We start from the raw sequence: 11903 nt of genomic DNA, 5'->3' as shown, positions 1-11903 counted from the left end.
ATTTACCTGAAAAGGCAACAGATTGTTGCCATTGTCCGTCCTGAACGCGTTGTCTTCCATCCAGGATTTGGGGGTTAAGGGTGCAGCCCGTGGGAACTTCGGAGGGGCAATGACATTGCTGGAGAACGGCTTTTTAAGGGGTGAAATGGGATTGAGGGGGGAGGGTACGCCGACCCCCACTCCCACGCCGACCCCCACTCCAACTGCCCTTCGAGGGTCCCTACCAGCCTGCAGCCCACCCCAGGGGTTGGAAGGTGTACTCCAAGCTGCATTTTGATGGTTATTCCAGCTGGAGGAGGAAGATGAGGAGGCAGAGGAGGAAGACGGTTTGCTGGTCATGATGGGCTGATGACTGTAAGCAGCATTTCTCTGGGCAAAAGGTGCCTGATTAGGACTCACAGGTGACCTCCGCTGCTGCTGCTGCTGCTGCTGTTGAGCTTGCTGCTGCTGCTGCTGATGTTGGTGGTGTTGAGTCTGAGCTAGGCCAATCTGAGGCGAGAAAGTGCCACCAAATACAGGGTTGACATGGTGTGGAAAATTCTGGAAAAGCATTGTCCCATTGACTGGAGTAATCCCTTGGAAAAAGCTATCATCCACCGTGTTTGTGGTCCCCGTAGACCAGGTGCTGCCGAAGGAGGGAGACAAGGAGGTGCCGGCTGCAGGTTCTTGTTGAGGCTGGTGAAAGCTCAAGCCAGGCAAAATGGGAGACTCCATCTGCATCTTCTCCTTGCTATTTTGGGAAGGAGCTGATGTGCCGATACTAGTCACTGAACTGTTGTCTTCTGGCTTGGGCGTCTCCGACGAGATGGGCGTAGAGGGGGCTTCTGCTGAGTTTGGATCTTGCTGCTGCTGCTGCTGCCGCTGCTGCTGGGGCTGGGCTTTGCTTTTGTCCATCAGTAAATCATCCTGCATGGTTTGCGCAGCTGAAACAGTAGGGGAAAAAACCACAAAGACAGATTATTAACATTGTCATTCATACCACAAAGCAGGCTGTTTTAATCATTTGCCGGCCAAAAATCTCGTCCTATTGCTAGTGCTACGCTACAGCAAGTTGCAAGGCAAACCCGTAATCTTCCCCCTCCCCCATTTAGGAACATGTAAGCTTTGATCGTGCTAGATAGCCTTTAAAATATTTTTTTAAGATGCTTCACCCTTTTTGATGCCTTGTTTCCCTTCAGTCTAAATGAGAGATGTGCTTATAGGGCAGAGATATACAGCAATTTCGCCACGTCTCTTTTCTCTTACACCGGAACTCAGAGCTCTCACCCTGCAATGAGAAACTGATTCTGGTTCCTGTTTTTCCAAGCACCCTCCTCCTCCTCCACCTCCTCCCCCTGGCTATTTGCATACGTCAATAAATACTGCTGCGTCCTTCAGCAAGGTTAAAGAGACACCAGGCTTCGCTCTTCTCCACCCCCTTCTCTAGCAGGGCACCTTTAAAGGAGCCGGCTGCCTATTTTCCGCACCTACCAGCCGGGCTTTCGGCACTTGGCCTGGGCAGGGGCGAAGGGTGCAGGGACCGCGGCGGGGTCCCCGGCTTTCGGCCGCCCCTCGCTGGAAGCCGGCCGGGGTTGCCGGCAGGGAAGAGCAAGGCCAAGAGGAGGAGCAGGCAGGGAGGTGTTGTTAGAGTGTAATTCTTCTGGTGCTTTCACGGTGAGAAAGAAAAATGGGGCGCACTGAAGGGTTTTCAGCGGAGACGTGCCACCTTCTAAAAGCCATCTTTAAGTGCGCAAGACAAAGACTAGCCAAGCAATTTATTTGCCAAATGTGGATGTAAGTTGAAACGTTAAGAAGCAAATACATGTAGCGTGACTGAGCCTCTTATCTGCTAGAAGAGCTGCTCCATCTGAAGCAGATCCGATAACATACTTTGATTAATATTTCAAACCACAATAATAATGCATATACAGACATCAATGAACAGCAACTGCATGAAACTAGAACAGGAACCTCTGCATTTCTCAGACTTCTAGTCAACTGAGAAGATTATTATACATATCAAAAGTATTTTAATGAGCCAAACCTGCTTACTTTAATTGAGAAACTGTGTCAGAGATGGTCATCACTGAATACCTAACTGAACTTGTATTGAGCTGACGGTGAGGTCAGCGTCCCTAATACCACCTTCTTTCCAGGGTTGTTTTCATGTAACAAGGGCAAGTTCAGCCAAATCAATTCACCAGTTAAGAAAGGTGGCAGAGTGAAGTCAGTGACCCTTTCTGACAGGGACAGTTTTCAGCTGGTCCGTGTGCACCTTTAACATTTTTCGTATTTAAATCTCTTCTAAGCCATTCACACCCTTTTTAGTTAAAATGGGGGTAAGGACAGGTTTCTGCTGTCAGCTAAGTTACTTCGATTGCTGCCTATTATTTCCCTGTTCAATACGAAACCAGCCAGCGTGTGAAGGCTACATTGTGATTCAACATTAAGGCAAGATCCTAAGAACAGAGGAAACTATTGCATCTGTAACAGGCAGCTCTGCTGCTGCCGATGGGGGTGCAGAAAACCCTGAGAGGCATTTTAAAGCAATGCTGCAGTAAGCCATAATATACCAAGCCCTGGGTAGCTTTCCATTAGCTGCATTTATGGCAAAATCACCATTACTCCTGTGGCTGCATAAAATTGCAGATGATTCTACATCAGAGAGATCAAAAGGTAGTATTTATCCCTCCCCTGGTTCTGAGCCATCAGTATAAAAATATGGAGCGCAAAATATAGCAGCTGAAATGCTAAAATTCTGTCGTCAATAAAGTATATTTAAATCAGTTAGTCACCGAGTTATCTATAGTGGCTAGCACAGCAGTGGCTTCCAATATGTACCTTGACTTAGCTATTTGTTTTTGAACTTTATCCTACGGGCTGCAATCCACGTTCATTTTCATATTACTTCTTAAAGGTAAAATCACTGCACAATTCAACTCTCTTGTCAAGGTCAAGACCTACCTTTAGCAGTGAAGGCAGTCTGAATGGAAAAACACTGGCTGATAAATGGCTGAAAGGCAGGCCCCCAATGCCTAACGCTGGACTAATATGCAGTACCTCTTGGTTATTTGCTGGTGTAAGTATTTGTGCAAATTTACAATCCAGTACAGGAAATCTATATCCCCACAGCAATACCAGCTCCGTTTGCATGCAGTAACCCATGCAGTCAATGCAGAAATTCTTAAGGAACAGTTACCTTTAGGATTTTCTCTACTTAAAGCTCAACAAAATGTCAGTATATTTATTTTCTTCTCTCGGGTTTGGTATATGACAAACACTCGGCCACTCTGGCAAGAGCGCTTTGACAACTGGAAGCTTTCGGCGCATGCTCTGCCACGGCATTCTGGGCTTTGCAGTCTCGGCCGGGCTGGGAGCACCGGCCTCCCAGCGGGCGGCTCGGCAGTGCCCAACGCATCGCTTCGTAACCCCAGAGCGTACAGCTGCCTGGGCAGAGCAACGAGCGCTGGCCAAAGGAGAGCTTCCAGTATTTCCAAACTTTCTCCTGAACTCTGAACTTTTACTGCAAGAAATTAATTGTGAGCTCATACCAGCTAGAGAAAGATTACAGCTATTACAAAGGAGATTGTGTCACATTGCTTTGAAGAAATTATTAAGTAACCGCTTGTCCTAATGCAATTTCTAAAAACATTCTGACCCAAACACAAACAGGGCAAATATGAAAACTTAAAACAAATCAAAATCAGCACATAAGCAAAAACTTGTACTATATGAATAGCTTCCAGTTCCCAAGTTACCATTTTTTTTCATTACTCAGTTACTGTTACAACTCTGAAAATTCTTCAAAAAAAAAAAAATCACAATAAAATGGGAAGGTGAAAATTTTACTATTTAACATTGCATCTGTTCTGTTTGCTGCAGCTTCTCATTTCAACTGCCTCCCTTCCACTGCCCACATATCTCCAACCTCCACTTCAATACACAGCCTGAAAGGAATTTATCTTATAAGGGATTCACATTTTGATGATTAACATAGGTCAGATAATATTTTCAGAATTTAATTCACAGGCATTTGTACTCTGTCTTGTACTGATCCATGAATTATTCTGGATTTTTGTTCTGGATAATTATAATACTGATCATTCTGGAAAAATGCTAATGCTTGTATGAAAATCACATAGTTGAAATCAGAAGCGTGAAAATATCAGTGTTTTCTAAAGTTGCAAGCTGATTTTTCAAAATATGAAATATGCATGACTTTATGGGTGAAAGAGAGATGACTAAAGCTGAGAAAGATAAATTAGGGTAGCTGAAAATGGGTTGTTAAAACACCCTTGTATTTGCTTTCTACTGTCTGTTTATGTTGGACTGTGTGGTTTGCCTGCCTTAAATCAATGCTATAATTAAGAGTTTCAGAACGCTTGCTCTAACCTGTTTGTCCTGCTCTGAATCATCAAGGGCCAGGACTGCTTCCTTACAGCAGCTGAAAATGTCTCTCTTTTTTACTTTTTTTTTTTTTTTTTTTTTAAATATTGCAGTGAGTATAGGGCTCGCTCTGGTTGTTCTACACACCTCCCTTATGTCCCTTCTTACTTTGGGGTTATTGCTTTCAGATGCTTTGAGGATCCGCGTGGAAGGACCACGCCCTTGCTGTCAGTTCTTCCCAGGAGACAGCTTCACTTTGTAGATCAATTATTAAGATAAGGAGAGTGCTCATTATGATATTCACAAACAGAGAAGCACTCCACAATCAAAGAGAGCCAAGTTGTAAAGGCAGTTTTTGATCCATTAGCCACTAGAAGAAAAACACTTTTTATTTCTACCAGCCAACTTTCATAATTGGAAATTAAAAGATAATAACAGCTATATCCGAACACAAGAGCTTCATTCAATCTGATATCTGAATTACTTGACCTGGGCCAGCTCCAAAGAAACAAATGTAAGAAATGCCCATATAAGCCTAGCTAACTCGATTAACATTGTATTGAGTATATTTTTATTTTACAAAATTCATTATAATGTAATTTAAGCCTACTACAGCTAACAACCCATGCTAGTCTTTCTGCCGTAAAGTGAATAGTCCACTAGCTTAACGGTTAAAATGAAGTATTATGTTACCGAAAAACTGAGTTTTATTGTAAAAATATTTTTCTCAGATAACATTTGTTTCATCTGAGCTTAATTAAGGGCTCCTTGTCTTTTAAAAGATGGAATCAAATACATATAGAATGGCTAACTGGTCTTGTCATTTAATTTATATACCGCCATCATTGCAGTTAAAAGTCAGCATTGCCAAAAGAGAATAAATACTTTCATATTGCCAGGTTACTTAACTTTGTTGAAAACAGTGAATACTTCCAGCAGTTTTAATGTTGTCACATCAAAAGAACTGTATTAAAGAACTCCTGCTTCATTATTCAGACCCTTTTTCAGGCCTTGCTGAAACAGTTAGGTAAATATCTAATATACCTCCGTATTCTTCTTACATTAATTATCATCTTCTTTATTAAGCTTAAATCTGTGTAAGTTTATTATCAATTTAGTATTTTAAGAGATGACCTTTGGGAATAAATCTGATAGCCAAATGTAAGCCCTAAATAGCTCATGTTATTTTGAGTGGTTTTCATTTAGTTCTGCATTTGCCTTCAAACGTGCAGTTTTATTTAATTCAAAATGGCTGCCACCTCCAGTCCGCATCAGTGCGGCTGAGCCCAGTCGGATCTCAGGCAGTAGCAGTCACTGCCCTTCACTTTGCATTGGCAACAGGGAGACTTCCCAGGGGAGTTCTCTCCAGGCCCAAATGCTGAGGTGAAGGTAAGAGAGGACCGAGTGAGACAGTGCAATGGGCACCACATAGATGGAAGGAATGAACAAAGAGGAATCTTTTAAGGGAAACAATGATTTAGCAAATGAAATAGCTCTGAGAGGCAACCTGAGATTTATAGTGGAAATTGCCAACGCAAAGAAGGAAGCATGAAAAAATAAAAGTGGAAAGAAAAGGAGGAGGAAAAGGGGATGAGGGAGAATGAATTGAAGGAGGAGATTGTTGGGCCGAATAAAGAAAGCACTTGAATAGAGCAGCTGCATATCCGGTCTTGCTAGGGGGAAGAAATGAGGATGGAATGACAACTCTTGCTCTCTCAGGGAATAAGGAGAGTTCTCTCAAATTTAGAAACAGTTGGTTACGTATGTATTTTAATGTCATACTTTGATTCTGAGAAGACAAATTGAGAACCCATACCCCAAGCTGTCCGATTAAGTCTTGAAAAATGAAAAGGCACAAAGCAGTTTCTGGGTTCCAGGACTTTTAAGCTATTTATAGGATGTTACAAGGTCTGCCATTATGATTTTGTATTTCATGTTTGCAAAGAAATATAATGTACATACCTACCAAGCATTTACTATTTGACTTGGTATTCAAGATTTGATCAGTCTCCTCAACCCTCCCTACCCAACAGAGGTAAAGCAAAGCAGCATGCTTTGTCTTCAGCCTCGCATGGTAGCCAGGTGATTCTGGATTCTAGTTACATTTCTTCAGGTAACTATTGCTCACAGTCATTACTGCTGATCATAATCTCATAGCTTTATCCTAAATGGCAGGCAGCTAGCATGTCCTCTCAACCCCAGAACAGAAATACAGAAATTGCACAAGTCACAAAGTCCTATGGATAAAGCCAGCATCCCTGCTTTGATTTCTAAGGTTTAAGAATCAATATATAAAACCTAAGCATTTGGCTGGCCTATCTGATTAGTGCTTTGGCTAGTAGACAATTGACTTATTCCAAAGTTTAGGAATTGGGAACTCTGATACCTAATATTGCTCTTATATTTCACAAACAGCTATAATTGGGAAAGCGTTTATTAGGTTCTCTTCCAGTAAGCCATGCCCATATGGTTTATTCAGGCCCCTGTACACCCAAGACTTCTCAGCAGAGCAAGCAAAATTGAATTTTACTGTCCCGAGACTAAGTACAAAATACATTTTCTGGGACAGGATGTCAGCACACTGCCTTCTTCCTATAAGTAGTATTTACACCAACGTAGCTTCTTTAGCAATCCTGTTTATGATATGTCTAGCAATTAGAAAATAAACAGCACCCTCCCTACTCTATACGTATAATACAGCTTACAAGTCCAAGTCAAGTTATTAAAGGATAAATGGAAAATAAGATCTGGGAAAAATAAGGTCAGACACAAACAGTGAAAACAGAAAAACGTACATAAAACCGGGTCTAATGCATCCTGAGCTGAGGGACCAACAGTGTAACCAACCTCTGCGTTTGTATTATTCTATAATCTGACAACGGTGCAATACTTCACTTTTTAAGGCACACTTTTACAACACTTTTCTCTCACCAAAGACTCTCCAAACCAGGCTGGTTTTCCCCTCACGAAGGCAGCAGGGCCAAAGAAAGCCTTCTACCCGGCCCATCGAGCTGCACGCAGCCACCAGGCCATTTCTGCTCCTCTCAGCCCAGAGCAGGTGCACAGCCAGTCAGTGCCATGTCGCGTAACTGTGGTGTAACAAAGCAACCTTGTCATTTACACAAGCTTTCAGGAGCTAGTTACATGTAGCAGATCTCACTCCAAGAGGTAAATATTTAATATATATGTGGATACATATGTATAAATACATAAACACGCGTAAAACTAAAAAGGAAAGCCCAAAGCTGGCCGTTACTGACAGACCTTCCTAAGAACCCGGAACGCTCTAACTGTGACGACGGATTTAGCAGCACCTCAGAAGGTTGCCCCCCGGGCGGCAGCACGCCCGCCGCCGGCAGCCCCGCGGCCACCGGCCCCACCGAGCCCGGGCCGGGAGCCGCCCGCACCTTGCACCTGCCGGGGCGGGGGGGAGCGGCGGGAGCCTCCTTCCCCGAGGGGGCGCGGGGGCGGCCTCGCCCTGCCCACGGCTGTGAGGTGAGGAGGCGGCGGCGGGGCTGCGCCGCTCCCCTCCCCTCCCCTCCGCCGCTGAGGAGAGTAACGGTCGCTGCGCGAGGAGGAGAAAGGCGGGAGCCCCTTCCCGCTCCCCTCACGGGGCCGGGCCGTTACAGAGGGCGCGCGGCCGGTGCCGACCTGTGCCCCCCACGCGCACACACCTGTCCGCGAGCGCGGCCCCGCGGCCCGTACCTGCCCCGCGCGCGGTGCCGGGCGGCCACTACGCGACGGCGGCGAGGAGCGGCATGGGGCGGGCGGCGGGCAGGGGGCGCGCCCCGCCGGACCTTTAAACGGCCGCAGGCGGGCGGCGGCAGGACTACACTTCCCGGCGGGCCTCCGGGGCCCTGCCTGCGGCTTAGGGCGCAGGCGCGGTGCTAGGGAGGAGGTGGCGGGCGTTGCGGCTGCGCTCGGCCTTTACCTCACAGAGGCGTCGGTGCCGCCGCCTCCCCTTCAGCGCCCGGCAGCGCGGCCCCGGCCCCCTGAGCGCGCGGCCCGCCCAGGTCGGTGTGCGGCGGGAGGGCGGCTCCGGCTCCTCGCTCCCTTCTCCCCCTCCTCGTCGCCGCGCGCGCGGCTCCCTCGGGGCCGCCTTTGTCGGGCCGCGGGGCCCGGGGCGGCCATGTCGGAGCAGCCGGGCCTGGCCCTGCAGCAGACCATGGACAGGTACGGGGGGGGCGGCTGAGGGACCCCCGGGATGGGCGTGTGCCGCGGGGGCCGGTGCGAGGGGCAGGGCTCTCTGCTTTCGGGGAGGACCCGGGCTCGAGCAAGCTCTGGCGTAAATCAGTGCGAAATGTGGCGGGCGCCGGCGTGGTGTCGTTATCGGTAGGGCTCAGGAGGGCCGCGGTGTCGCCGCGGGGTGTGGGGGGGTTGCTCTGGAGGGTTCCGGGCCGGAGGAGGAGGGCAGGGCTGGAAGGGGCCCCGGGAAGGGCGCTGGGGGTTGGGGGAAGGCTGCCCAGGCCCTGCGGGGGTAGGGGAAGCGTTGACGTGCTCGTGGAGTAAGGCACCCAAAGGTGAGCTCGGCTTACCTCGGCCTCGCGTCGTTTGTTGCTGGTTTTATGGTCTCTGGAGAAACCTTATGGTCGCCTTCTGGAGCGCTGTTAAAACGTGCAACCTATAAACTACTGTGACTTAAGGTTAGGGGAGAAAGGATGTTTACTTTTCTTAGGTTTATTTTCTCTTTATGGCTTCATTTGCTTATGTAGCACTTTCACCATGTTGTGCTGAGGGCTTAAGATTCCTGATGTGCAGCATTGAGTCAGCCAGGAAGCCCTTAAGACTTTCCCCTATAAACATCAAAATAACCTGTTATTTAGCAGGTGTGATATAGGCTGGTATTTCAGAAGGTGGGGACCCACAAGGAATCAGTCTTCTGCTGATAACACCTGTCAAGCTTTAAGCACAAGGAAGCTTAAAGCCTGGTGTTTTTTCTCCTTTTCAGGTCACCCCTAAGGAAAAAAGGATTTAGCGAAATGCAGGCTGTCATCAGGCAGATGCTGGAGACATAAAGCTATATGAGGCAGGGGCAGAGCTTGCACAGCCTGGAAGGTGAGGATGATGAGGAATTTCAGTTTCTTTCAGAATGAGGATAAAAGCGAGTTGTTATGGGGGGAGAGAAAGTGTTTTTTGACTGTATTTTAGGAAAACTGGAGAATTGAGTTTATAATTTAGAACAATAACTGTCAAGGAGGCTAGGAGTCAGGAACTAGAAATGTTTTTGCAAGAAGTAACAGGAAGGAGGTAGTTTTAGAAGTATTATCAGGAAAGTAATCAGTTTGACATTTTCTGTGAAGCTAGGGAATAAAAGGGAAGAGAGTTAAGACAAAATAAGGGGGAGGATGATGGCAGAGCTATTATGTAGGAAGAGGGAAGAATGAAGATCATGAGTGGAAGAATGTTGCAGAATCAATTCCTCTGAAACTAAGTAAAACTCCTTTCCATCCTATTTCCATCCTGAAATTTGTAGTCTGATGGTACATAGCATGCTGTTATTTTGGAGGCGAAGGAAACTGTGGTATTCTGAGTGGATGCCCTACTGTCTGTGGCTGTTTTATCACGTCGTGAAGCCCTAATTCAGCCTTTTGGGATAGGTCTGTGAGGTGGTGTTTATCTGCGTTGTGAGCAGTAAATCAATGTAATGGAGATGATGGTAACTGAAAACTGAAGCCTTTCTCTTGCATTTGTAACAGTAATTAGGACTGACATGCAGAAGGCCGCAGAAATCACAAATCTTTTGTGATATTTTTGCAACTTTTTTTTAAGCTTACGTTTTGTAGAAGTGTCCTGTTTCCTCTATCTTGGAAGAGGCTTTAGAGCCTTCCCAGCATTAGCAAAAGCACTGTTCGTGACAGTGTTACAACAAACTTTATCCAAAAACCATTAGAACCAGGTGGCATCTAGAAAGCAGTGGAAGAAGTCATGAAAGATTTAAGTGAACATTCAGTAACTAAATTTCTTTTTTTACATGGTGGCCAAACCAGTTCACTCTTCCGTAATTGTTATGCCCAATGCATATGTGGGGTTTGATGTATGTTTAATAGTCTTACATCCTTTCAGCTTTGTGAAATTGTCGTTTGTATCTCTGGTCCTTTTCAAAGACTATTCCTACTAAATTTGGAGTAACAGAGTTGATCATCTAAAATAATTGGAAGGTGTCCCTGACTGACTTAACAACAGGGACGGTGGGAAGTTTGAAGTACCTAGGCTTCAGAAAAGGAGGTATGAAGAGGGACTGCAGGTGTCATCCAAGACTCTATTGGGCTCCATATAGGAGACTTAGAAACAGTTGTGTGGGAGACAATGAATGAGTGGTACCAAGGAGCAAGATGTCAGTAGCAGAAGCTTGGAATAACCAAGACCTGAAGATGCAGTCAGTATAAAGAAGTTTTGTTTTGCCTACTGTGTTTATACAGTGGGGTTACATTAGAAGAAACAGGGAAGAAACCCATTTCCGTTCATCTGGTATTTCTCAAGACGATGCATAACTGCTCTCATGTTGTATGTAGCTATGGTCAAGATAAACCTTTGATATTTCACTTTGGGGAACATAACCTGTGCATTAATTCTCTGTAGGGATTCTGAAGGCCTGAAGTGCCTCTTCTTCCATCCTGTTATCCTTATTGCTAAGCACAGGCGCTTATTTTCTTGGGTAGCAAGAAAACATGCAAAAGCTTAAGAGTAACTGTTAATGCATTATAATTTCACACAAAGAGCATAGTGTTAAATTGAGATCTCGTAGTGAAGGATGCAGAAAATAGCTTTTCAGTGAATAAGGCTTTCATTTGAATCTAATATTTAGGTTATTAGAAGGAAAAAATTAGCTTTCTGTTCCAACTAGGTGGTCACACTGAGTGGTGGCGTACTGTTGTATTGGGAGTAAGTTTTTGCTGTAGACTGGAAAGTATTCACTGCTTCATACTGAAGGGTCAGAGCTCTTAGAGCAAGTTCTTAAATTATGTATTTGTGAGAGGACATCTGGTTTCGCTGGGCTCTTGGGTTGTACAACTTCTTTAATAAAGCAATTTGGATTTCTCTAGTACAGAGTGTCTCTAGCATCTCAGCACTGTTGCCTGGGATTCATTTTCCTTTTAGGACTTTGTACTCCATCCTCCTTACTTTTCATGCATAATTTTAGTCTGTACTACTTTTTTGACAAGCAACACACTTCTAAAAAAAAAGGGTAAATAGCTGTCAAGGTGTAATTAGTTTGTTGCTTGAAATTTCTAGCTAAGGATTTTATGCTTAGCTGAAGGATTGCTACAGCATGAATGCAACGGGGCAGGAGAAATTAATGTGACCATAAAAAGACACTGCTGTCTGGAGTTTTTGGGTTTGTGGCATTCCAGAAACTAATCTGGGTGATTATCATAGAATCATAGAATATCCTGAGTTGGAAGGGACCCTAAAGGATCATCAAGTCCAACTCTTGATACCGCACAGGTCTACCCAAAAGTTCAGACCATGTGACTAAGTGCACAGTCCAATCTGTTCTTAAATTCAGACAGGCTCAGTGCAGTGACCACTTCCCTGGG

General features: G+C 45.5%; 2 protein-coding genes across 18 annotated transcripts in view; one reads left to right on the top strand and one right to left on the bottom strand.

The window, feature by feature from the left end:
• Window positions 1–8211, bottom strand: part of CPEB3 (cytoplasmic polyadenylation element binding protein 3) — a 93919-nt gene extending 85708 nt beyond the window's left edge. For 4 of the 15 annotated variants that reach the window (XM_080596476.1, XM_080596485.1, XM_080596484.1 and 1 more), the window contains exons 1-2: window positions 1267–3927; window positions 7–923 (exon numbers count right to left, since the gene is read on the bottom strand). In XM_080596476.1, the coding sequence (XP_080452602.1) occupies window positions 7–923; window positions 1267–1348 (999 nt within the window). In that variant the 5' untranslated portion in view covers window positions 1349–3927. Of the gene's footprint in view, window positions 1–6; window positions 924–1151; window positions 3929–8039 lie in introns of those variants that run through there. The other 11 variants (XM_080596490.1, XM_080596482.1, XM_080596479.1 and 8 more) reach the window with 7 other exon arrangements.
• A 49-nt stretch (window positions 8212–8260) lies between these two features.
• Window positions 8261–11903, top strand: part of MARCHF5 (membrane associated ring-CH-type finger 5) — a 29852-nt gene continuing 26209 nt past the window's right edge. For 2 of the 3 annotated variants that reach the window (XM_080596492.1, XM_080596491.1), the window contains exon 1: window positions 8548–8697. In XM_080596492.1, coding sequence (XP_080452618.1) covers window positions 8570–8697 — 128 coding nt within the window. In that variant the 5' untranslated portion in view covers window positions 8548–8569. The other variant, XM_080596493.1, reaches the window with a different exon arrangement.

The sequence above is a fragment of the Anser brachyrhynchus genome (genome assembly GCF_964034855.1).
Source record: "Anser brachyrhynchus genome assembly, chromosome: 6".
NCBI classification, from domain to species: domain Eukaryota; kingdom Metazoa; phylum Chordata; class Aves; order Anseriformes; family Anatidae; genus Anser; species Anser brachyrhynchus.
This window is presented reverse-complemented; position numbering and strand designations above follow the sequence as displayed.